Raw genomic sequence first — 27,802 nt, forward strand, 5'->3', positions numbered from 1 at the left:
CACACTTTCTTCTTTGTCTTCCCTTGTTCCCTTATTCTTCGTCTTCCCCTGTTCTTCGTTTCAGACAAACCTCCAAAACTCTAAAATCTTAGAACTTCCCTTCTTCTTCTTCTTCTTTCGTTAAAACATTCTTCTTCCCTTCTTTCGTTAAAAATGATGTAAAGGATAAATGGACAATTGCAAACAATATTTAAGGGCAAAATGGACAATTCTAACCAATATACAATATTATTATAATATATACCGTATTTATTATATAATATTTTAATATTTTATACCCATTTAATACAACAGAAACAATGTCTAGTAAAATTTTTTTCACCAAATCTTTTCATTCCCAAATGGAGAAAATAGGGCACCGTGGGAATGAAGGTGATTTTTTGCCAAGCAGGACGGACAAAGATCATTTCTAGTTGCATAGTAGTTTATTTCCTTCAATTTTGTAAGTAAAAGTACATCCCAATATTTTTTTTACTGTGCATTCCAATATTTTTCTATTGTGCATTCTAATATATTCATATTGTGCATTTCAAACATAAATGACGCGAACCATTTCTAGACCACTCATTTTAAGACATGAAAATGACACACATTTTAAGACAGAGGAAAATGACACACTATTTTATTGGCGGTAATTTTCACCCCGAGCAGGACGAACAACACTACAACAAGTGACATGATCCCAAATTCCAAGTCACAATGCTTTGAAACCCAAAACTTTACGAATCCATGCCCTAACTCTGCCCTAAAAGTGAAATCATCCTCCACTGGCGCAGAACACTGTCGTGGTGGCAATGTCGTCGAACGGCGCAGAGCTTCCCCAGGAGCTGCTAATTGACATACTCTCTCGACTGCCGGCAAAGTCTCTCTGCCGATTCAAATGCGTATCGAAGCCATGGCTTACACTAATCTCAGACCCCCATTTTGCCCAAACACACCTTAATCGAAACAAACCACAGAGAGTCATTCTCTTATCCGACTACCTTTACTCCGTCGACTGTGATGAAACCTCTGATAGCGCCTCTGTAATGGCAACGAAGCTTGATTTCCCACCGATTGATTACCCGAACGAGTTGATCGACATTTTGGGTTCTTGGAACGGTTTGATTTTAATCGCCAACGAAGAAAACGCCAAGTTTTTGTTGAATCCAACAACTAGAGAGTCCAAGAAGTTACCCAAATCCCCTTTTGCCCTTGATCCATTTTCCAGTTACACCATGTATGGACTTGGGTACGATTCGTCTACAGATGATTACAAGGTTTTAAGTGTTGCTTACAATGCTAGAGATGAGGATGACGATGATGAAGAAGAAAAAGAATGCGCTGATACATTTGTAAGTGTGTTTTCACTCAAAACCGGTGCTTGGAGGAGGATTCAAGATGTTCCCTATGATCATTCTTCTCTAGAGCCTTACTCGTTGGTTCTTGTAAATGGGTCTATACATTGGTTAACTTGTAGGTCTTCCGATTATTCTTCTGTAATTGCTGCTTTTGATGTAGCAGAGGAGAAATTCCGTGATGTGCCGGCACCTAGCTCAATTGACAACAACCGGTTGGTCTTACATGGATTGGGAGTTTTTGGAGAGTTTCTCTGTGTGCTTGTATGTTGTAATAGTAACAAAACTGATGTTTGGGCGATGAAGGAGTATGGGGTTACTGAGTCTTGGACCAAATTTACTACAATCTGTAAACCTTATATGCACATGATGGAACCCTTATGTTTTTAGGTGGATGAGGAAGTTCTATTGGAAATGGATGGAAAGAAATTGGTTGCATTCAATGCCAAAGAGAGAACATCAAGAGATATAGTGGTGCGTGGCATTCCTAGGACGTTCAGAGCAGGGAAGACCTATGTGGAGAGCCTTGTTTCACCCTGTTTCAACTCTGGGATTGAGAGAAAATTTAAAGGGAGTCGAAACTTGAAGAATTGTCAACTAAATAGGTAAATAGATGGTGGTTTCTATTCTATTGTTTTGTGTTTAGTTCTCATATCTTCATGTTGTATATGCCACCATAGTATGAAATTTTTTATCATCTACATAAATATGTATTCGGTTATTTATGCTTGAGTGACGCAGTTTTTGGCTTTAGTTGAACTATATTGTTATAGGTTTATAGTGGGGTTCAATGATGTTGAACTTAGATTTTTTCCTATTTGAGTGGTGGGGGTCCATTCAACATGGTAAGAGTGCTATTCTTCAATCCCTGTTCCAAAGAGAAAAGCAAAGTTGAAGTATTTTGGTCTTTTCAAGGTTTAATTTTGTTCCATTTCTGGATGACTTGTGTATGAAAGCCCTTCTACGTAATTCTGAACATATTGTTAACATGTAGATAAAAATTATAGCCTCGTTATTGAGTTATTGGATTAGGTCTTAGAAAATAATTGAAGATATTATCGACGCGTGCCTGGTGGTCCTATGGGAGTAGCTTCTTCAATGCTTGCTTGGGTTCAAATTAAACCATAAGAATATCTGGCTAATCTAGTGCTAGGTGACAGAACTCATTCAAGTCGCAAGTTGTGGACTTGTATTTATGAGAATCATAGATCTATTAAGAATAAGAATATGCATGAGTTCTAGGAGAGAGCTAATAAAACAACATAGAAGGAGTATTATTTCGATTTTTGAATGTTAGAAATATCTAGTCATCTTTGGATATTGTTATAGTCATTAACATGATGAGCTACATAACCTTTGGTATCATATTTCTTATTTTCCTTTGTTTTATTTCCTTACGTAATCTATATGACTACAACTAAGGTTGTTTTTCATCTGAGTAATGTGTTTGTGTGCCAGAGTGTGAGCAATGATAGCTTCTTCTTTTCTTCTTCTTTTTTATTTTTTTATTTTTTATTTATATATATATATATATATATATATATATATATATATATATATATATTTTTTAATCTAATACATGAACTGCATAACTATTTTTTTTATTTATTATTTTATTTTTATTATTATATATTTTTTTACAACTAAGATTTCATTAAAAGGCATTAAGGCTAATACAGGTTTATCAATGACAAATTTCCTTCACTCTTCAACACTGACTCTGAAGTAAATATGGTTCTTCCTTGTATGACAACGCGATATTCTGTTCTAATTTTGTTTCAACCTCCATTTCTGAGACAATATTCCACTCAGGACCAATAGCATTCCCCTCTCAAGGAATTGTTTGCACCTTGGCAATTCTTAGCATTGCTTTTATCATAACCATCATCGCTTTCTTATAGACATGGAATGTAGACATATCAATTTAAAATTTCGTTACAACTACACTATAAGATGGCCAATAACTTTTTTTTTAGTAGCTTCTTTTCTTTTCTAATAAATATTGAATTTAGGCAGTGCAACATTAACATTTCTTTGCAACTACACCATTATTAGTCTTGTTTAGACAATTTGTGGCCATATTGTAGAATTTCTAGAATCTGCATGACAATATATTTATTATCTACTCTTGATGGTATAATTTCTAGAATCTGCGTGACAATATATTTGTTATCTATTCCTTGACAGCATAATTTCTAGTATAAAATTTAACTATAAAATTATAGAGTTATAGTGGGATTCATTGCTGTTGAGCTTTCCTTTTGGATAAGTATTGTCGTTGAACTTTGATTGTTGCTATATTAGTGGGGGTCCACTGAACATGGTAGGTGAGCTATTATTTCATGCTTGTACCATCGAGTGAAGCATAGTTCAATTGACACAGTATTTTTAGGTTTAATTGTGGCTGTGCCTCTTTCATTGTGTAAGAAACCCTTTCTAGGTAATTTGGAAGAAATAGTTATTACTTATTACACTTGCTTAAGTCTTGAACTCTGATATTCAATGAGGTTGAGCTCCTTGATTGTGAGATGAGCACAATGAATTTTTCTATGTACCTGAGATTATATAGACAAAATTATTAGCCTCATTGTTTGAATTATCAGATTTGGTTTTTAACAAAATTGAAACTATTATTTATGCATTACACATTTAATCACATTCTATTATAACCCCATGGTGAACGAGGCGTTAAGGCTCATTCTCAAAATGACCATCTGAATAAAAAGAATTGAGAGCTCCAATCACCTCTGTCTTCACCAACTCCCAATTTTGTTGGACAAAAGCCCAAGCGAACCCATCCGGTCCTGGAGCTTTGTTGCCATTGCAACTCCTCAAAGCCTCCAACACCTCTTCCTTGAATCCTCCCCAAATGGCCTCTCAAGCCAATCTCTATCACCCCTTAGATTCCTGCAAACTCAAGCCCATCAAGTAAAGGTATCCAGTTAGCAGTCTGATAAAAGGACACAAACCCAGCCTGAATCTTCTAATAAGAAAATAAATAAATAAATATACAGCCTGAACATCCTCTTCCCCGATCACCATATTCCCATCAATATGAATCCTTTCAATATGATTTCCTCTTCTATGGATGTTTGGTAAGCGATGGAAGAATCTCGTATTCCGATCTTCTTCCTTCAACCAAAGCGGTCTAGATTTCTGCCACCACGAGATCTCCACCATCACCACAATCTTTCCAAACTCAGTCTTGCACTCCTCCCTTCTAGTTGCCTCCATGTCGCTAAGGCCCCTCTCCCCCTCCTTCCTATCCAGCTCAGAGATTTCAAGGAGGATTCTGTTGTTGCACCATTCCAGATTGCCAAGCACTTCTTAATGTCTCCCTTCAGCAACCTAATTTTGGTAGCTAGAATAGAACTCAGGCTGCCTCTAACCTTACAGCTAGTCCACCAGGTTCGAACCCTCTCTTTGAAGTCCTCTACTCAAAGCCACATATTCTCAATCCGGAACAAGGTTCTCCCCCTCCCAACCCATCGCAATCAAGGAGAATTGGAATATGATCCAAAATCGCTCGAGCCAAAGCTACCTGAGATACATTAGGGAACTTCTGCTCCAAGCCCCCAGAAACAAATAATCTATCCAAGTGAGACGGCGTAGGGGATTCCCGACCACTGGACCATGTGAACTGGCCTCCTTCCATCGGAAGATCAAGAAGATGATGAGAGTCAATGAAATCCGAGAACCCTGTCATGGCCGGAGTCCAACTTCATCTTGTGGATCTTTCACTAGGCATCGTAACAACATTAAAGTCCCCTCCCACACACCATGGAGCTTTCCATCTCCTCCTAGCGATCAACAACTCCTCCCACAACCCCCTCCTTTCCACATCCCCAACTGGGCCATAAACTCCTGAAAACATCCATTGCGAACCATCTTCCTCCAAAGTGAACAAGAGAGAGATAGGTGACATCCCCTTCCACATGTCAAATTTCGAGACCCCTCCTTTTATCCCAAAGAACCACAATCCCTACCGAAGTCGCCTCCGCATCAACCACCTCCCATTCCCCAAACCTGCCTTCCCATAGACTTCTTAGCACTATCAGTAGAAAAGCCAACTTAGATTCTTTCAAGCACACCACATGCGCCTCCCATTTATGCATCAAAACCTTCACCGCCTTCCTTTTGTTTGGGTCGTTCAAGCCCCGAACGTTCCAAGACATGGTTTTGAGCTTCATAAGCACACGATGTCTTCCCCTCTCTCCTCCCAACCTTTCTCTTCTCACTTCCTCCTCGTCTTCTCCCCTCATAGTTCACATAGGAAATGAGATTTTTAAGCTCCCTTTCCCTGATTCCAGCAAGGGCTTTTCGTTTGCTTCACCAGGGCCCACTCATCATCTAGCACTTGGAACATCTCATGGACATACTTGTCATCTCCTGCACATGTCAGTCCTAAACATATGGCAGAAAACATCCATTCTCCAGTCATCAGAAGAACCATGACCATCTCAAGATAAATGTGGAATTTAGTTTGCTCAGGTGCATCTTGATACCTGGGACAACATCATTTATTGGGTTTAGAGGTAAACACCTGACCAAGGATCGTGAGGAAGCCCTATAAAGAAAGACTCTCATTTTGTTTTCATCAGTATATTATATTTATCATGAGAAATAAAAGGCAGTTTCAATGGATATATGGATGTTAGTACTGTTAATGCCAAGATTTTTTATCTGTCGGATTTCAAGCTTCTTCTCTTCGAAGATTTCTTGTTTTTTTCTGCTAATAAGTGTCTTCAAGGAGATTTATCCAAATAAATAAATAAATAAGTGTCTTCAAGGAGTTTGGAATCTTCTAGAATCCATATTGAGTTGATTATCTTGTCAGCTGAATTTATTATATCTCTGCTTTAGACGGACGATGTTTTTTTCCTGGTAGTCATTCTTCTAGATGGATGATGTTGTTTCCTGGGAGTCATTTTTCTGACTTGGTTCATTCTGCTATTTTCTGTCTTTTTTGCTACTAAGCTCAAGTCATTGATTTCTTGATATGCTGCTGAATTGGGTTTCAGAATGCCTCGTGATTTGTTGGCTGATATTTGAATTCTTTATGCTCTTTGTTATCCTGCTATGTTTTCTGCTGACTTTTTACTTTGCAATTACTATTTTCAGTTTGTTGCTTTGTTACTTTAGTTAGCTTATGCTTTATTTTTGTTTCTACCATTGCTCTTGTTAGCCTTTTGTTTGGTTTGTTTTCTGTATGGCTAGCTCAGCCTTGTTCTTGTAATTTTCTCATCTTAATAGAGCTTATTTACCACATAAAATATTTCTAAATTTAATAATTACCTTGTGCATTCCGCTAACAATTGGTATAGAAATTTCACTAGGATTCATATCCTTGCTTATAATTTATGGTGCAGGTTGTTTGAGTTTTGCAGCTGATATTGCTTTAAAGAGTAGAACATTGACCTACTCATACCGCGTTAGGTTCTCAATAGAAAATTTATGAGAGAGTAGTCATATAACTAGGTTCAGCCATGAGACCTCATACTATAAATGAAACCTCCCAGGGAATTTCGTAAGTTGATTAAGCTCTTATTCTAGGGCTATCTGCTCGTTGATGAAGCCATTAGTTGGACTCTTCAGAGTTATTTTGGTTGCATCTTTGGAAACCATTGTCCATTTGAAAACATCAACAACAAAAGGTGAATTTTGGGAACTTGGTGGTTAATTGTTCTTAGATTCCTTTTTGGAACAAGTGCAAGAAGTTCTGAAATGATATGTTTATCAAATTTCCTGAGAACTACAGGAACATAAGAGCTAAGGGATGCACCTAAATGGCATTATGCATTAAACATATAAGCAGTATACTCTTTTTATATTTGTTAATATTCGAGCTAGCGTTTTAACTTCATTTCTGTGACCATTCTCTTCTATTGTGGAACTATGAGTTCAAGAGCCGGGCTCCGGGCTTGTGACCAAGTGGGGGCATTAAGGCGCTGGAAAGTTTGATAGCCAGGCCAGCGTGTAATTGGGAGTTTTTTTATTTTATTTTATTTTATTTTAATTTTTTTGTAAAAAAAAAATAATAATAATAATAAAAAAAAAAAATTACGAGTGCAAGAGGGAGCAACAAGGAAATTATGATAGACAATGTCTCTAGTGACGAGTGTCCTTCCATATCCTAAGATTCCTCTTTTAACGGACTTGCTCCTCCTTTCTTCGTTGTTTGAACTGGCTGAACTGTCCAAAGAACTAAGAAACTGTATAATCTCTTTTCAGAGGTTTGAATTCGAGTGCGGACTATGTGGATATATTTTCTATGTTTGTTCCTCCTTGTTATCTTTCACTTGTCCATTTTTAGATGAACTGGAGTATCTGTATGATATTTATGTGATTTTATGAGAATTCATATGTGGGTTTGCATAGGTTTCTTTTGCTCTATGTTTCCTTTGCAAATTGTTTCTTTGATTATCCTTTGATCAAACAATCTTTTGGTTAGGGTTTTTGAATCAATGACTGAACTCTGTAGAACCAGGACAGAACAATTAGTGGCAGAAGCAAAAAGAAATGATTTGGCTTCAAGTTCGAGCTCAAGGAGCATTGAGGCTTCCAATTTTATCACCGACCATTTCTCCCAATCAGATTTCTTGGATTTCCTCAAGTCCACTGGGATTCTAGAAAGACCAATTTACGAGAAGGCCTTAAAGATGTTCCAGGATCCATACTGGAGGGAGAAATTCATCAGTATGCTTGACGAAGGTAAAAGGTTTTAGTTGCGGAACCTTAAGTGATAGCTTTGGTTTTACCATGTAGAAGTTTTGTCATGGTCAGTTAGTGAGAATAGCTGCTTTGTTTGATGATGACATGATTTCGTATTGCTTTTCATGTTATGTTTAGTAATAGTTGGACTGAATTGTAACTGTTTCCCATTCGAATCCTTTTTTAATATATAAAAGGAATATATTTTGGTCGTTGTTTATTTGCTTCTCTATTACAGTTGCTTGTTTCTGGTTGTGCTTCTTTCTAATTGTTATTAAATATTATTTTTAGTATGTGAATGCTTTGTGAGGTTGATATTTGTTATTAAGTATGTGTCGTGTTATTTTGTAACATCTAATGACTTCCTGTAAGCAGCTAGCAAATGCCTTATTTGGTGCCTGATGCTGCATATTTTTATTTTTTATTTTTTTAATAGGTTATGATGTTAGTAGGTTGGAAACACTTCATTTAGGGGTGTCGTGGAGGTGTAGGACACGTGTTGGACTCACAAAGTGTCATAAAATTTTAATATTTTATTTTATTCTTGGACACGACTAGGATGACTAAGATACGACAAGGATACTCTCAAGATAGTGATTTTGTAATTATTATTATTTTGTAGAAAAAGGGATTCTATGCAATTTAAAATATATTATAGGTTAAGTAGAAAATAATATAAAATTTAAAAACAAAAATAACAAATAAATACCTTTAAGCTCCAAATTAGAATTTCATAGATAAATTGAGTAAAAATAAACATTATATGTATAATATATTATCATTTTTGATGTATCTATGTTGTATTCATGTTCGTTTTGTTTTCAGAGTTGCTGTATCGCTGTGTCTGTATTATGTCGTACCTGTTTCTGTATCCGAGCTTCCTAGGTTGGAATTAGTCCAAGGAGACAAATATGCGATCCTAACTTCTTCATCCACACCCATTTACAATATAGTTGCATGAAACTCCCTTCTCATTGCCATTTGCAAGTTGCAACACCTAAAATACATGTTGATCATGTCATTGCCATTTGAAATCCTGTATACCACTTCATTTTTCAGAATTTGAACTTTGCACTTTCCCCAGATGTAGGAGCATGAGTTGAACCCTTAGCAGAACCAGGAAGTTTCCCATTATTTTACTCGATTTCATGATTAGAAGGAATCAATTCACCTTCCTCAACAGCAAACTCCAATGCATCAAAATTGTGGAGAAGATAAGTTGGTTTGGGGGTTTGGGGCTCAAACCCTAACGATAAATTCTCTGTCAAAACTGCCTATGAGATTGTAATTCAAGATCTTTCAAAGACTTCAGAGCAGTTGTCCCAGCCAGGAAACCGTATGCATCAAGAATTCTGGGAATTTGAAAAATGTGGAGGAGATTGTTTGTAAGTCCTGTGGCTTAAATGATTTCTTCATCTATTTTGTTTTTGCTCTTTGTCCAGCATGGTTCGGACCATTTAGATTGGATCTGAGTTCTTGTAATTGGAAGTCATGGCAGGATTTTTTGTTATTGTTAACTCCCCTTTTCCAACACATTCAGTTCTGAAACTGCTGAAGCTTTGAACCTTAGAGAGGGTATTAGCTTACTTATCCACTAGGGTTACCTGAAAGTGATTACTGAAAGGGATTGTCTTGCGGTTATGATTCGTATACTGGTTAATTACACTCACACCCTTTGATGTTTGGTTTATTGACCGTGAAATAAAAGTTGGCTATTTTTTGGACAATTTCACCCCATCAAAAATTTGATACAAGCAAGCCCTCAAAAAGTGAGAAAAGATGATATTGCCCTTCAATTTTAGCTGTAAAAAATATCATACATTTTAAAAGACCAAAACATCCTTGAGAAGCCAAACTCTTTGTGTGTGCACACACACACACAAGGAACTAGGGTCAGCCCCACTCTTACTCACGGGAAACGAACAAAGAACTAAGAATAATTCGAAGACTGTAAATGGGTTTGTATGTATGTATTATAAGGAAACTTAAAAAGTCATGGTCTATTTAAACTTAAAGCGATGGTCTGTTTAAAATCTTTTTAACATTTATAATTGATCAAGGAATCATGATATAGTGATATTTTTTTTACCTTTCAAAGTGGATAATGATAATTTCAAATTTTCAAAAGAGAAAATTAGGTGTGACTGAGGTGTGTTTCTCGCCACTAAAAAAGCATCTATAATTGCATTGACTAGGTTCAATATTACTGGTAAATGGAGAGAAATTTTTGAAATTTGAGCTGATGGAGAAACTTGTAAATTCAAAGACACCCATCATTGTAAACTAAACCAAGTTGGATTAGGAGGAAGAGTCGGCAATTGAGGTCGGAAGACCTATCATTTCATTTGTTGAACTTTAACTGAAGAATTTTAGTATACTTATGAAAACAGTATAACGTGGATTCCTCAAGCAAAACAGGCAGTACATGTAACTCCACGATTACAATTAATCCAACTGGAACTTTATTTGGCAACTGATCATGACTTGGAAATTTTGGCAGGAAGGAAAAGCAATAAAATTCAGACATATTTGTTTAGTAAGCATCAGGATTTGCCAAGAGGTAGGCCTCAACAGCCTTGAACATTGCAGACGCCTTTTCTTTGCCACTCTTGATTTGGTCTTCTGTAATTTGGGCATCTCCTATGGTGTGATATTTACTGTTGTTCTTGCAGATGGATCCTCCATCAGAGGAAGCTTCGATTTTGATCTCGTAACAGATTTTCTCAAGTACGCCCATCAAAGCATCACCTTCGATTATGCTGTAACTATACACAAACTTCTCTTTGTCAATCCCATCAACTTGATGCTTCACGCTCTTCATTTGGCTGCCTGCACATCAACAAAACATATTTCCATTTAGCTTGTTAGATAATTTTATAACAGACTTGTATTTAGGTAATACATAGAGATGTTCCAAGAAATAACTTGCGTTACATTTGGAGCACTGAAACAACGCTTTAGATTATTCTAAACATAACTTAGTGTTGATAAAAGAAACTTGCCTTCGCCAAAAGTGATCAACTTGACTGTTCCAGCTCCTCCATCCCCTTGGATGATTTCAACACTCTTAATAGCTTGCGGCAAGATCTTGGGGATGAGGGTGTCGGCATCAAGGACGAAGGCCTTGAACATCTTGGCCGGGGGGATTGAGGAGGTAATCTCCATATCATAACTGATCACACCCATGATCGATAGTGAAATTGGTCTTAAGAGATTGAAAAGATGCAAGGAAAAAGGGGAAGAAGAGTACCAAGTATCAATTGGCTGGTGAAGAGGTTTTGGTGTGTGGAAAATGGAAGAACTGAAGGTGGTATTTATAGAGTTAGTTGAAGGTTCCCCTTTGTGTAAGTTAAAATGGAAAATATCCACTTGACTGCAAATGGGGTCCTAATATTCCTTATTAAATTATAATATCTAATCATGCTACATTTTTTAAAACAACAACAACATGTTGGATATTAATAAATAATGAATCCTTGAATTTTCAAATCTGGCTGCTAAGAATTCTATGCACATGGCTACCATATAAATAATTGGAACCCCATAATTATGGGGTCCCTCTCCACAGCTTTGACAATGAAATGGTTGAGAAGATTCGAATTTTTACCTGCAAAATAAAATTCTATGATATTCACCAATTCGCCAATAATAATTATTGATGTCTTTGTCAAATTTAACATACGATCTAAATTTTATATGGCTGCAAATATAAGTAAACTAGGGAAGTGTAACTATAATTTACCCTTGAAACAAACCGACACTCTCACACCTGGAGGCTCTCATTACCATCCCACTTCCATTATTATGCTACAACAGATTTGACGTTGTTTGTTCTTTTAGACGAGGCTCATTTTGTTAAATTGTTTTTATATATTTACTTTTCCTGTATTTCATCAAATTTGACCACCGACCCAGTGTATTTTTTATTCCCACCGACCCACTGGTTGGCTTACTTGGAGTTGGAAACTATAGACTAGTTCAACCCAATAAAAAAGTAGTGGCGCCTGAGAGAACTTTTCGTGTAGCACTAGTTTTGACTTTTAATATTCAATTAAATGGACTTACAATTCTAAGAGAAAATATTATTCGAGATGAAGTGGATTTTTATTTTTTTTATTTTTTATTTTTTGACAACAACTAGATAATTAACATAGAAAAGGAGAGAAGATACATTCATGGAAAATAACATTTAACAATTACGGGGGCCATATGCTCCACTCCGAATTCCCACAATCGGCTTCAAGAGCCTTTTTGCTCATTAAATGAGATACAACATTACCTTTTCTAGGAGTCCAAGCAAGGGAAGAGTTTGGACAAACTGAAATAAGAAAAGAAATGTCCTTCAGGACCACTCAAAGAGACACCATTGAAGGTTGAAGACGTTGCACCGAGTGGCAGTCTCCTTCAACCACAACAAACTCATAACCCCAATCCTTCAACAAAAGAAGAGAAGCTCTCAACACCAAACTATCCGCTAAGGATGGGCTGCTAACATTATGTAAGACCACTGATGCAATCTTAATTGGTTGACCCAAATGATTTCTCAAGATAATACCGCCACCACAAGACTTGGAAATAGAATTGAAAGCCGCATCAAAGTTGAGCTTGAGAAATCCCTCAACAGGAGCAATCCATTTTGAAATAATAACATGGGAAGGAGGAGAAGGAAAATAAAGGAGAAGATGCTGGCGAGAGACTTCCGAAAATTCATTGAAATCGCTAAAAGCCCTCTGAGCCACTTCAAAAGGATCGCTACTAGACCTGTAAAAAGTCAGGTTGTTTCGGCTTTTCCAGATAGACCAACAGATGAAAGCCGCCAATCCACTACAGTCAGCGGACTGCGCTGTGGAACTCCATCTGTTGCACATCTCAACCCAACGCTTTTGCCAAGTGGTAGGAAACGCGCCGCTGAAATCCAAACGAAGATGACTCAATTTCAAAACCTTACAAGCAAATGGACAAGTGCAAAGAAGATGATCCACGCTTTCATCAAAATGCCCACAATAAGCACAACCAGAAAATTGAGACACCCCACGCTTAAAAAGCTGATTGTTCACCGGAATCCGTTCATGAAGGCTCAACCAAATAAAGATCTGAATTTTCTTATAAGCCCGAAGATGCCACACCCCTTCCACATATCGCCACTAGATGAATCAAAACTACAAACTTCCATAGGAAGAGATTGAGGAGGAGGATGGAGAATGGAAAAAGCCACCTTATAAGCACTCTTGACAAAGAAACCACCATCAAAAGTGCTGCTCTAAATCTTAGTATCCACACCACCCCGAAAGCTCAACGGAATCTGAAAGATAGACTTGCAATCCCGCTCATTAAAATGTTGACGAACCAAATGAGTATTCCAACAGTGAAAAGAAGGAATAATAAGATTTGATACTAAGGAAAAATGAGCAGGGTTTGGCTTTAATGCCACTTTGAAATCAAGAGAATCCAGAATCCAATTATCAGACTGTTGGGAAACGTGCAAGTTTTAAAAACTTTTCGAGGGATTTTGATTCATAGATCTTGATTCATCACATAGAGACAAGTTTTATGCAAAAATAAAAATATGATGTATCATTCAATTAATGGATTGAATACTTACATCAAAGGTCTGAGTAAACCTTTAAAATTTTCCTCTAAAGTGAATGTTCTCACTTATTGTAGATCCCTTAGCAAGATGCCTTCTCCTTAGATCTCCATATTCTTGGTAATTATTTTGCCTTTAGGAATCACTCATAAGCCTCCATGAATTACCTCGGAAAACTAGGCTTGTGGGAGCCTCCATTAGATGAGAACATAAACCCTAATTTTCTAGAGAGAAAAAAAATATTCCTTTTTCCTTCTCATAAAAATCACCCCCTAAAATATACATAAACCATGTATATTTATAGGCAACATAAAAATAAAGAAAAGGAAATAACAAATCCTTCTCCATCTCTAATTCATATGTCTCAAATCTAATATGATTCCAATATCAAGTTGGGCTATGAGTGAGAATCCATTGGGCCTATTATTTTATTGGTTATAATGAATTAATAATTGGCCCGGTCCATGGACCCAATTCAATTAATTCATAAATTAATTTCTACTCTATTAAAAGAAATTAATTGAACTCCAATTAAATAATAAATAACCTCTAAGTCAATATTGCACTTTGACCCCTCTATGCATATTTAGTTATTGGATAAATAAAGCCTTCAATCCGACTACTTAATTAATATATCTATTTTGGTACCTTTGATTATTTTTGACTCGATCACAATAAAACATTTGTTTGACAAAAATAATAATTTAAATAAATAAATATATAATAAATCATTTTGTCTAAAACTACACGAAGGCCTTCGAATTTACTTTGTGATCAACCATAATCAATACAAAATAAATACAAGTAGCAATGATGCAAATATTGAAAATATAACCCTCTAACTATTAATTACATAACTACCCAAAGTGTCGGTCTAAGGATCCCGAAGAATCCGCCGAACAAATCAAAGTAATTATTAATTAATAAAAGAGTCTATAATTTTCTCATACTTAAGAGTCAAATGCCATGACGGTGATAGGGAGTAATTGCATACGATGGCTCTCGCAATATATCTCAACCTAACGCAGATCTAGTTCAAATCTTAATTAATTATGAGTCCATCCATAATTACCGACTATGAACCATTTATGATTACTATTTATATATCATGCATTGGTTGCCATCACAAACATATATATAAATATCTCTTGTAATCAAATGGATACTATCAATTCTATAATGAATCGAAATATAATACATTGAATTCACCAATTGTATAAAACATAAATATTTCATAAACGTCAGGAACATATGTCACTTTAATCCAAACAGGAATTTGCTATGCCAGAGCATATAAATCCCAACAGCTTCCACTTGCCCTCATAGCCAATTCAAATTGCACCTAACTCCAATGTTATCCAGATGATGATCAAAATTATTGATCAATAATATCTTTGATAATGGATCAACAAAGTTGTGTTCCAATACAATGTTCTAGCCACAAGTACATTTTCCTCATAGCCAATTCAAATTGCATCTAACTCCAATGTTATCCAGGTGTTGATCAAAACTATTGATCGATGACACCTTTATCAATGGATCAACAAAGTTGTGTTCCAATGCAATGTTCTAGCCACAAGTACATTTTCTTGCCGGACAATATCATGTAGAACATGATACTTCCTATCAGTGTATTTTGTTCATCTATGGAACCTTGGGTCATTGGTTTGGACTACTTCTGCACTATTGTCGCAATATAGCTCGATAGGCAGGCTACTATGCTCCACAACCTCTAAATCAGTGAGATCAAACCAATAGGCTTCTTTTGCCGCCTTTAAGGCTGCAATATATTCCACCTGCAGGTTTGAGTCAGCAGTTGAAATCTGCTTAATAATCTACCAACTGATTTCCCTTCCATTAAGTGAACATACACTAAGTCATGAACCTCATAGTATCTACTTCTGATTGAAAATCAGAACTAGCATACCTGACTAGGATCATATCATCACATCCATAAATGAGTATGATATCATTGATTCTCCTTAGGTACTTAATGATATTTTTCACAACAGACTAGTTGTCAAGTCCAGTATTGGACTGATCTTTACTGACTATCCCTACAATGTAGCGGATGTCCTGTTTGGTATAGACCATGGCATATATGAGACTCTCATATGCCGAAGCATATTGTTCCAGTCTCATTTGCTCAATCTCCTTTGATAGTCTTGAAAAACTACTTACTAGAGAGAGCAATCCATATCAATAAAGCAAGAACTCATTCTTTGAGTTATGCATACCAAACCTGGTCAAAATTTTATCAATGTAGGATTATTAAGATAAGCCTATTTTCCTTTTAACCTGATCTTGCAAAAGCTTGATCCTAGGAATATAGCTTACATCTTGAAAATCCTTCATTTAAAAGTAATTGAACAACTACCTTTTTATTGATGACAAAACTTCCACGTCATTATAAATGAGTAGGATGTCATCAATAAATAGAATTAAGAAAAATAATGACATTCCCTTGTACACTCATGATTTATTCACTAAGAAATCTTCTGGTATCTTTTTGTAGATTAACTTGCCTTCCATAGGTATCATCCTACTAGAAAGTTCTACAAGATCCCAGAATTTATTAGAATACATAGATTCCAACTCTGATTTCATAGTAACTCGCCAAAACGATCTGTATCCATATCGGTTCACGCTTCCGTGTAGCTTACTGGGTCCAACTCATGTTTAACAGGGATGTCCATAATGGTCTCACCTAAAAACATGATTCTATCGATTGGATGATAATCCTCCCACTACATTAATGTACCAATGCAGGAATCTGTGTACTAGATGATGCTGACGCATCAATAGAGAATTCATATATTATTCTCAATCTCTATAATATGTGTGTTCACATGTGGTACATCTGGTACTCATACCATATTCTCTAACATTAAGTTACTAGGTATGTGATTCATAATATGATTCTCCTATAGATAAACAGTGAGTGTAAACAATCAACTTTTATCTTTGAGATCATAAAATAATCCATCCTAGTGACTTAAGAGTAGCTATCAAATCTAGCATGCCTATGATCTGCTTCCAACTTACTTGTCCATATCAAACGCACATGTGCAAGACTACCCCATACGTGCATGTGATTCAAACTAAGATTTAGTCAAAAACACAGCTCAACGGTATCCTTGAGATAGACTAAGATGGAATGCAGTTCATAATGCGCATCGATGTCATTAACGCTAAACTCTTAAATGAAAGAGATAATATAGCATAGCTGATCATAGATCTAACCATGTTAAGTGGAATTCTGTTATTCCTATTTGACACCTAAATACATTTAGCGTCAATTGCGGAAAACTGGTACATAATACCCTCATTGACCATATAGTCTTTGCACTATCCCAAGAAATACTCATATCCTCGATCAGATTGAAGTGTCTTGATAAGTTTACCTAATATGTGTTCCACATCAGTCTTAACCTTCTCAGAAAATACCAAGAGTTTAAGACTTGTGTTGCATCAGATAAACTTATCCAAAACGTGAGTAATCTTGCTTGGATGTTCATAAGACCACACGTGTCAGTGTGTACCGACTCCAATTGTCCTTTATGTCTATTTCATCTGGCTGATTAAGCCCTAAGAGTTATCTATCCTTCAAAACAGGGTTCACAAGTTTGGTTTAGGTTCCCCTGCCTCACTAGGTAATTAACTTTCTTTGACCAATCTTTGAATCTTATTTTAATTGATAACAACCCAAAAATAGACATTAAAAATACAATGAGTCAGGAATAACAAATTTTCTCTTAACATTCAATCTAAAAGATGCAACATTAGTTTTTACATCCTGCAAATCTTAAGAGTTTGTGATTATAGTATATTAACCATCTTTCAATGCACCAGAAGCAATAGCATATCTATTTAATTTTATAAAACCAGTTTTACAAAATAACAACACAGTTTTATAAACCATAAGTGAAACAAAATTAGATTGCGTCTAACTTCTGTGCATAAAGATAGTTTTCTAATACTAATATCCTCATACTCTCTAATTTCAGATGTAATACTCCCACTGACCTAACTACAACCTTGGCATCAGGTCAAAAGATAAATATATATCCATATCATCAAGGCTTCTGGATTCCTGAAATCCTTACGATGAATTGCAAACATATTTAGTGGCTCCAGAATCTATCCATCAGGAATTAATAAATGCAACCACATAACATAGCTCAATGATTAAATATATATTTTCCTATGCCACGTCATTGCTTAGACAGTTCGTCTTATAGTGTTTTAGTTAACGGCAAAAGAAACAGTTTCATTTGCCCTCAACATACACTGCCTTATTCCCTTTAACCTTTTAGATACCTATGTTTTGTGCTAGCCTAGTCCTATTATCATCCTTCTTCTTTGCTTTGCCCGTCCACTTGGGCCTAGAAGAAGATGGTATAGACTAGGTTAGATTGATAGGAACGCCCAAACTCTTGATTATCCCTTCATCTGTTACCAATTCTATAAGAATATCAGCGAGTGTGAACTCAAACTGATTCCTTATTTAGTTCACTCTAACAGAGTCGAACGAGTTTGGTAACAAGGTAATAATTATGTCAACTTGAAACTTACCACCCAAGTCAGCCCTATTGATCTCCAACTAATTTTAAATAATAAACAATCATTTTCCAAAATTCGATTTCATACTGGAGTTCCTTAGGCTATCTTGATGCTATTCAAGTCTGATATAGTACTTTAGCATACTCTCCATCTAATCTCACCAAAACATCTTATTGACATTTAACATGATGCTTGAAGAAAATAAAATAATTTGGAGCGTATTCGAGGTAAACTCTAGAATATTGCACCAATTCATCTCATTTGCCTTATTTTACTTATTCAAAGCATTAATGTTCTCTTCGGTATCATAAAGTAAAAAGATTAGGTTTTAGGAGTAGTAAATACATTTGTACCACCACGTTGTGAATAAAATATCTAAATTCCTTTTCTAATCATTATAAATGAAGTCCACATACATTGAAATTAGCAAGCAGATAAAATGGATTAGACATAATTAGTCTGAATATAAATGCATTCATACAATATGCAAGGTGAATTATTAATACTGTCATGCATATTCAAAATTAAAATGAATTTGTTTACCACATAATATAATAAATCTCAATCGAACAAGAGATCATTATCATTATTGGTGAACAATCCCTTTTAATTAATGTGGGTCCCTCAACTTTGTAGCATAATAAATCAACCAATCAATATGTCAATAACTTATCCTGTTGGAGGAGTTCATTATTACTATTGTAGAGATTCATTTGCTATTAGGTGAGAACTTCCATTAAAATAATATGTGGGTCCCTTAACCACTGCATGAAAAATCGGATAACCAATACACCAATAACTTATTCGGTTGGTGAAGTTCATTATTGTTATTGGCGGGCAAATCCCATCATCTCCATATTTCTTAAGACAATGTCTTGTCTATCTATATGAAATAATTCCCGATTATGTTTAGCCTTTCCAATGGATTTAGCTTTTAACATTTAATTGCTCTAAGTATTGCCCGAGGGTCCTCCATCCACTTGCAAACACCCGTAGGAGACAAGAACGCACCTGAAGAAGCATAACAGTGCCTGGAACAAGCCCGAAGGACCCCACACGTGCTCCCACGCGCCTAGGGGAGCTACCAGGTCAAGACACGCGCCCCCACTCGCTTGCACGTGCCTGGGGCGCGTGGGAGCACCTCCACGCGCCTGCACGCGCGCATGGAAGAGGTTGACTTGTGCTGGCGCGTGCTTCTCACGCGCCAGCAAACTGATGACCCTGGCGCGTGCTCCTCACGTGCCAGGTGTATTATGTTGGTGCTGCACTTGATTGCAGCCTTTGATCAACGGTTGTGGATCCAGTTGCATGGTCCTGCGCTGCACCGGATCCCATCTCTTCCTCCGGTCCTGCCTCTTGCAGCCGGCGAGCCTCCGGTCACTGGAAAACAGCCGTTAATTCCAGAAAAATTAATAAAAATTTTCAGAAATTAAATTTAGGCCCTAAAAATTTCAAAAAAATTCCAGAAAATTTCTAAAAAATCCCAGAAAATTCCTAAAGCCTAATTTAACCCTCTTGGACCTTCTTGAAGCTTCATAGCATCCTTTGATGAAGATTACATGGCTTTAAATAAATTTACAATTTGAAATACAATGGAAAAATTAAATTACATCATTGAACTTTCAAACGGCTAAATCAAAGCCTTAATTACAGTCATCCAAAGATAAAATTACATTCAATTAACCTATAAGCTTCATCCATGGCCCAAACACACATCATCATCCATTCACAATTATACATACATCATCATGTATCAATATATTAAATCATACATCAATATATATATATAATTTGGATCCATGATGATGATTTTGATAAAAACATGATCTCTAGTAATGAATCAAACCATGCTCTGATACCACTATTGGGAAACGTGCAAGTTTTAAAAACTTTTCGAGGGATTTTGATTCATAGATCTTGATTCATCACATAGAGACAAGTTTTATGCAAAAATAAAAATATGATGTATCATTCAATTAATGGATTGAATACTTACATCAAAGGTCTGAGTAAACCTTTAAAATTTTCCTCTAAAGTGAATGTTCTCACTTATTGTAGATCCCTTAGCAAGATGCCTTCTCCTTGGATCTCCATCTTCTTGGTAATTATTTTGCCTTTAGGAATCACTCATAAGCCTCCATGAATTACCTCGGAAAACTAGGCTTGTGGGAGCCTCCATTAGATGAGAACATAAACCCTAATTTTCTAGAGAGAGAAAAAATATTCCTTTTTCCTTCTCATAAAAATCACCCCCTAAAATATACATAGACCATGTATATTATTATGCAACATAAAAATAAAGAAAAGGAAACAACAAATCCTTCTCCATCTCTAATTCATATGTCTCAAATCTAATATGATTCCAATATCAAGTTGGGCTATGAGTGAGAATCCATTAGGCCTATTATTTTATTGGCTACAATGAATTAATAATTGGCCCGGTCCATGGACCCAATTCAATTAATTCATAAATTAATTTCTACTCCACTAAAAGAAATTAATTGAACTCCAATTAAATAATAAATAACCTCTAAGTCAATATTGCACTTTGACCCCTTTATGCATAATTAGTTATCGGATAAATAAAGCCATCAATCCGACTACTTAATTAATATATCTATTTTGGTACCTTTGATTATTTCTGGCTTGATCACAATAAAACATTTGTTTGACTAAAATAATAATTTAAATAAATAAATATATAATAAACCATTTTGTCTAAAAATACACGAAGGCCTTCGAATTTACTTTGTGATCAACCATAATCAATACAAATTAAATACAAGTAGCAATAATGCAAATATTGAAAATATAACCCTCTAACTATTAATTACATAACTACCCAAAGTGTCGGTCTAAGGATCCCGAAGAATCCGCCGAATAAATCAAAGTAATTATTAATTAATAAAAGAGTCTATAATTTTCTCATACTTAAGAGTCAAATACCATGACGGTGATAGGGAGCAATTGCATACGACGGCTCTCGCAATATATCTCAACCTAACGCGGATCCAGTTCAAATCTTAATTACTTATGAGTCCATCCATAATTACCGACTATGAACCATTTATGATTACTATTTATATATCATGCATTGATTGCCATCACAAACATATATATAAATATCTCTTGTAATCAAATGGACACTATCAATTCTATAATGAATCGAAATATAATACATTGAATTCACCAATTGTATAAAATATAAATATTTCATAAACGTCAGGAACATATGTCACTTTAATCCAAACAGGAATTTGCTATGCCAGAGCATATAAATCCCAACAGAGACAGCAATCAATCGAAGAGCCGTCGTCAATCCGCCACAACATACCTCTTTTAATGACCTCCTTAGCTGAGAGAATACTTTTCCATGCCCACGAGGGATTGGATTTATAAGGCGCATCCACAAAAGCAAAGCCCTTAAAGTATTTCTGCTTGAAAGAATTAACCAGTAAGGATCCATCCCCCTTTTCCATTTGCCACGCCATCTTAGCGAGAAGAGCAAGGTTAAAAGCCTCCACATCCTTGAAGCCAATACCCCCATTAGCTTTAGATTTGCATAAGGTATCCCAACTGAGCCATTTAATTTTATTAGACTTCTCTTCTCCGCTCCACCAAAAGTTGGTAAACATGCTAGTCAAAGTCTTGCAATTAGATTTTGGAATCTTGAAACATTGCATAGCATATGTTGGGAGTGCTGATAGTACCGCTTGAACATAACCTCTCTGCCGACTTTAGAAAGCAACTCCCCTTTTAGAGCTTTAGTTCTAGAAGAGACTGTCTTAAAGGAAGCTGAAAGCTGCAATTTTTAATTTACCAAGGAGAGACGGGAGCCCCAGATACTTATTCGACCGGTAAACATTGCGTATTCCCAGAGAGTGACAGAATTGGTCTTTTAACTGCGTCGGAGTATTAGGGGAAAAATAAAGACAAGACTTCTCCAAATTAATCAGTTGTCCAGTGAGAGCCTCATGTCTATCAAGAAGAAATTTCACCTTGATAACCTTTGGAACTGTAGCCTTGCAAAAGAGGAAAGCATCATATGCAAAAAGCAAGTGGGAAATAGGGAGGCAACCCCTACCCATCCTAAGGCAGTGAAGCTTCTTTCTTCGAGCTAAGTCTTGAAACAAGGAAGAAAGACCTTCAGTGCAGAACAAAAAAGGTATGGAGATAAAGGGTCTCCTTGCCGAAGGCCTCGAAAAGGAGTAAAACAGTCACCTCTCTCCCCATTAATTATCACGGAAAATGAAACGGTGCTCATACACTCCATCTTAAGATCAACCCATTGCTTGTCAAAACCCAAACGGCTCATAAAGTGACACAGAAAGGACCAATTGACTCGATCGTAAGCCTTGGCCATATACAACTTAAGCGCCATAAAACAAGAATCACCGTGCTTTTTTGATTTCAGAACATGAAGCAATTCATGAGCAATAACGATATTATCATGAATAAGACAGTCAGGAACGAAAGTAGTTTGGTTTTCACAAATGAACAATGAAAGAAAAGGTTTAAGGCAGTTTGCCCGGGCCTTAGAGTAAATCTTGTACACCACATTGCAAAGAGATATTGGGCGAAAATTTGTCATAGAAGTGGTATGATGAACTTTTGGGATGAAAACCAAATTTGTGGAATTAAGACTATGTGGCAAAGATCCCCGTGAATGAAAAAGTTGAAACCTATAAGAAGGTCGGCTGAAGTGGATAGATAAAAACTATAATTAGGTTTATCTACTTCATTCCACGGATAAAAATTTCAGGACGCATAGAGTTTGAAGTTTGAAATTATTATTCTTAATTAAATCATAATTATACATCTCTTTAAATATGTAGGTAGAGTTTTAAGTTTGAGAATCATTATTCTCAATTAAATCATAATTCTACATCTCTTAAATATGTTTTAACAATAGAAGATGCGATTAATTACTATAGTAGATAAGATATTTTATTCCTTCCGCAAGGATGGACGGTGGACAATGATTGTGAGTACTTACTTAATTAAAATAAATAAATAAAATAAAATAAAACAAAAATTCTATGATATTGATGGGAAAGGCGCGCCCTTCTTTGATACGTCATATTTATTTTCTTTTATAATTCATTAATAATGGAGAGATTATTTTTGGAACATTGGCTTTAAGGTCTTGTTTGGCATGCATTTTATTTCTGCCGTATTTATTTTTGGGTTGTTACAGTGTTGATTTTGACAACAAAAGCATATTTGGTGCGGAAAATTAATGACACTCCAACAGAAAAACAAAAACACTATTAATCAAATTATATTTTATTTTTTTTATTTGGAATATTAGTGACACTATTTTTTGTCCTACGAAAATGTGACTCTCAACCATCGATTTTGAAAGGAGGGAAAATGCCACTAAGTTACGGTCTTCTATTACTCGATGAAACTTTTTGAGAGAGAAACTCGGACAATCCTCTAGATCACCATTACGTTGGTTCTTTGCCCCTCTTGATTTCCTCTGCATATGTGGTATGTTTTTCGCTTGTAATCTTGTAAGTGCATCCATCATTCACAAAGAATGCAATAGGTAGTCCCAAAAAAAAAAAGAAAAAAAAAAAAGAAAAAAAAAAGACAGCTTTCTTAGGGATGACAACGGGACGGAGTTGGGACAGGTTTGGCTAAATTTTAGTCCGTCCTGTTAGAAAATTTATCATACCAACTCAGCCCCTACTCGGATTGGGTTATAATTGTTATACCATTTTCGCCCCTACTCCGGTAGACAAAATACCGATTTCGCCCCATATACTCCGTTTTGCAGGATGCGGCGGGGTGACCCGGGTTATGCCACTTTTATCATGTATGAAAAAAAAAAAAAAAAAAAACAAACTTGCCCAATGTGCTCAAATTGGGCTGATAAATAAGTTGACCTAACTTTTAAATTACTAAGTAGTGAATATTACTATATCAACAAACACTTACAGTAAAGTAATAAGAGTCGTAAAAATATAAAATATATATTTTATATGTATAAAAAAATTAAAAGGTACATATATAATCGGAGCGGGATTGGGTCGGGGTCATCACTAAATCCGCTTCCACCCCAAACTCGTTTCGAATTTTTAATTATTTTACCATATTCATCCCAAACTCATATAGGAACCACTAAATTCACTCTGTTAGGAGCGAAGGCGGGACGAAAACTCGTGGGATCGGAGGAAATTGCCATCCGTGTGATAGTGCTTTCTTGTCCATGGAAAATAATCTTTGTACTTATCCAAATAGTAAAGCATGGAATCCTCGCTCAACCTGTATTTTTTGAAAATTTTGCAAATTCTATGTCAAAAATTCTAGAGCGAACTCACGATTTTGGTAATTTCATTATAGATGTTGGCACAGGCTATGAGCCAAGGACAACTCATTAATTTCAAATAAGTCAAAATTTTCCCTAAACATTTGTTAACTGAAAATATCCAATACTCAGATTGTTTCCCATCTATCATTATAGGCTAAAGAGTAGAAAAAAACCAAATCCCTAAATTATACCATTGTGTGTACGGAGTCAAAACTACCCGTACTACATGAAGTAAGGTCCTTAATGCTCATAACTTTCCTATTGGATTAAAAGTCTCTGGTTTCTAGATTTCAAGAAGTCAGCATCACCACTAGGTTGGTGGTCAAATTTGACGTCTAAAATGGAATAGGAAATTATATTATAATTAATTATCTAAATAGTGTGTTAAATTTTGGATGGACCCCATTGTTGTTGGTTTTAAATTATTTATTTGCAAGCCATGTGCGTAGAAATTCTTAGCAACCGGATTTGAAAATTCGCTTTCTCCACTCATGTATTTATAAGATAATTATGAAGATTAGGACCCCCAATCTATTGGGTCAATTACTGGAAATTTTCAATTGTAATAATAAGGCAAGCTTTAGGCTCACTCTATAAATACCAGCTTGAGTTCTCTCATTTCCCACACCCCAAAACCGCTCTACAAGCCAATCAATCCTTCACATTCTTCTTCTTCTTCCTTAAACCAATTTCGATATCATGGGTGTGATCAGTTATGATATGGAGGTTACCTCCTCAATCCCGGCTGCCAAGATGTTCAAGGCCTTTGTCCTTGATGCGGACAACCTCATTCCCAAGATCTTGCCACAAGCAATTAAGAGCGTTGAAATCATCCAAGGAGATGGTGGAGTTGGAACTGTCAAGGTCATCTCTTTTGGCGAAGGCAGCCAATTCAAGAGCGTCAAACACCAAGTTGACGGGCTTGACAAAGACAACTTTGTCTATAGTTATAGCATCATCGAAGGCGATGCTTTGATGGGTGTGCTTGAGAAAATCTCCTACGAAATCAAGATCGAAGCTTCCTCAGATGGAGGATCTGTATGCAAGAACAGTAGCAAATACCACACCAAAGGTGATGTTGGGATCACAGAGGACCAAATCAAGGGTGGCAAAGAAAAGGCCTTGGGAATGTTCAAAGCTGTTGAGGCCTACCTCTTGGCTAATCCGGATGCCTACAACTAAATACAGCCTTAATCTGTATACTGAAGTATATGGTTTCATGAGTGTGCCTTTGCATTATTACTTATACGTGTGCCTTTGCGTTATCTTTTTTTAGATGCCTTTACTTATACGTGTGAATAAAAGAATCTTGAACTGCGGGGAAAAAACTCCATTGAGGTTGTAATCATCCAGTTGTTTGTACTTTTTTTTATCTGATTGAAGTGTTCAGTTTCTTTTGAATTACAAATTTCCATGCTCCATTTAAAGGATATTTCTTTCTTTATTCAGCTACCAATTCATTTCCCATTCCGACACTATACAGACACCATTAGAGTCGGTAAAATGAGACCACGAATGGTGAAGTCGATATGATAGTAATAGATGGAAAGCAATCTAATTAATTTATTTTCCATTTGAGTGGAAAAAAATTAACTAATTTGAAAATAATGGCTCGACCTTAATTACCTAACACACCTTTGTTTCATAATTAAAATGAACATACCAAAAAGTTAGTTCCCCTCTAGATTTTTTTTTGAGAGACTCGCAATATTTTGTTTCGGATAGAAGGTATTCTTTTTCGCCTTGGTGCATTAAACTAGAAGTTGCACGATACCCCCCCTCCTCTCTCTCTTTTTGGAGCAACATATAACCTATATTTATTAACTTGTTGCAACTTACCCTCTTTAATTGTAATGAAACAAAATTACATAAAGACCCATAATATATAAGAAAATTGAATTAATATATATATATATTAGGAAAAAAAAACCTATAACTAAACTAGTTGAATAACAAAGCTAGTTGACACATATAAGTAAAGTAATAATGGAACTAATTTCTATATAGAATATATATAATATATATATTGTTTTTCACGACAAGAATAATAATTTATTTCATAGAAAAATAAATTGATTACAAGCTTATCCCGAACCTGAATACCATCCAGCAAAACATTAGTAAAAGCAAACTCACCATGTAACCCCAAAGCCAACTGACCAACTGACCCACCTGATGGGCCAAGTCATTAGCTTCATGAGGAACAAAAGCTACTGAGAAGAATTGATGAATGAGAAGAATTGAAATCATATCTTCAACCACAACACATAAATGGGGAGGACAAGGACTTGACTTCATAATAGCTTTCACCACCACTTCTGCATCAGTTTAAAAAATAACTCTATGGAAACCCCATTGTAGCGCTTGAAAAAATAACTCTATGGAAACCCCATTGTAGCGCCTGAAGCAATCCCTTTCTTATTACCAAAGCCTCTACAAGAGAAGGATCCGAAACATACGGGAAAAGAAACCCAGCTCCTCTCAAAACAGAATCAGCATGATTACGAACCACAATACCTCCTCTGGTAGTGCAAGAGTTTGCAAACAAATGCATGCAAACAAACTCTGCAAATTATCCGAGGGATCTCGAATGAACCAATAGTGAATCTGTTCTCTCCACCATGCATCCCATTACCTATATGACACATTCCCGCAATCTATATATATCAAGTTTAGAAGCATTTCAAACTTGAATAGAATAAGGACATCAAGAAAACAACTGACTCACTGTCTCCGGCTCCAAACGACAAACCAAACAAGTCAGATTGGTGTCACTCTAGTCAATGCACCTAATTGCGTGCAAAATAAGAGTGTAGTGTGGCCAAGTTTAAATTTTGAGAATGCCACTACCACTTCTAACTATAAATATAGTTAGGGTGAGTAGGGATCGTCCCAAGGGAAAGGAGGCGTATTTGTACTTGGAGATCAATGTTGGATAAGTAGGTCGAGTGATCGAAGATGTTTTGGTTGGTTAATTAAACTACAATATAAAGTAAATAGATGCAAAGTAAAGCAATTGAAGTAGAATGGAATGTAGAGAATATAAGAGAAAGGTCTTAGGACTTAGAGGTCACCACTAAACATTACCTTCCTAGACGCTCAATGTGTAATGATTGAGGGGGGGATTATGTGTTGTAATACAAGTGTGTGTCATTAATTGAATTAACAAGCATAGGAGACTAAATAAGTATACATTGTCTAACCAAACTAATGAATAGCACAACATATCAAATTAAGCCATCATTCCTTCCTTTAAGTCTACAATCAATGAACATCATCAAATCAGAG

The 27,802-nt window shown here is 35.9% G+C and overlaps 4 protein-coding genes across 5 annotated transcripts; 2 read left to right on the forward strand and 2 right to left on the reverse strand.

Annotated features, from left to right (window-relative positions):
* The first annotated feature begins 651 nt into the window (after positions 1 to 651).
* On the forward strand, positions 652 to 8,268 carry LOC132293733 (F-box/kelch-repeat protein At3g06240-like). 2 transcript variants are annotated; one of them, XM_059791335.1, is made up of 2 exons: positions 652 to 1,942; positions 7,789 to 8,268. In XM_059791335.1, the coding sequence occupies exon 1, from the start codon at positions 795 to 797 to the stop codon at positions 1,725 to 1,727; it is 933 nt and encodes a 310-aa protein (XP_059647318.1). In that variant the 5' UTR covers positions 652 to 794; the 3' UTR covers positions 1,728 to 1,942; positions 7,789 to 8,268. The 2 variants fall into 2 exon arrangements, with proteins under 2 accessions (XP_059647318.1, XP_059647327.1); XM_059791344.1 differs by having other exon boundaries at positions 7,819 to 8,268.
* A 2,147-nt stretch (positions 8,269 to 10,415) lies between these two features.
* LOC132293746 (major strawberry allergen Fra a 1-2-like) lies at positions 10,416 to 11,338 on the reverse strand. Its single transcript, XM_059791357.1, has 2 exons — positions 11,047 to 11,338; positions 10,416 to 10,873 (listed from the first exon to the last, which is right to left on the reverse strand). The coding sequence occupies exons 1-2, from the start codon at positions 11,232 to 11,234 to the stop codon at positions 10,582 to 10,584; spliced, it is 480 nt and encodes a 159-aa protein (XP_059647340.1). The 5' UTR covers positions 11,235 to 11,338; the 3' UTR covers positions 10,416 to 10,581.
* A 1,062-nt stretch (positions 11,339 to 12,400) lies between these two features.
* LOC132269951 (uncharacterized) lies at positions 12,401 to 21,689 on the reverse strand. The gene is made up of 2 exons (XM_059771179.1): positions 21,533 to 21,689; positions 12,401 to 13,176 (listed from the first exon to the last, which is right to left on the reverse strand). Exons 1-2 carry the CDS (start codon positions 21,687 to 21,689, stop codon positions 12,401 to 12,403), a joined length of 933 nt encoding a protein of 310 aa, XP_059627162.1.
* A 3,427-nt stretch (positions 21,690 to 25,116) lies between these two features.
* LOC132293754 (major allergen Pru ar 1-like) lies at positions 25,117 to 25,944 on the forward strand. The gene has a single exon (XM_059791369.1). It carries the CDS (start codon positions 25,214 to 25,216, stop codon positions 25,694 to 25,696), a length of 483 nt encoding a protein of 160 aa, XP_059647352.1. The 5' UTR covers positions 25,117 to 25,213; the 3' UTR covers positions 25,697 to 25,944.
* The last annotated feature ends 1,858 nt before the right edge of the window (positions 25,945 to 27,802 follow it).

Source organism: Cornus florida, unplaced genomic scaffold, assembly GCF_030987335.1.
Source record: "Cornus florida cultivar Cherokee Brave unplaced genomic scaffold, ASM3098733v1 CherokeeBrave_3.0.0_Hap2_Chr01, whole genome shotgun sequence".
NCBI classification, from domain to species: domain Eukaryota; kingdom Viridiplantae; phylum Streptophyta; class Magnoliopsida; order Cornales; family Cornaceae; genus Cornus; species Cornus florida.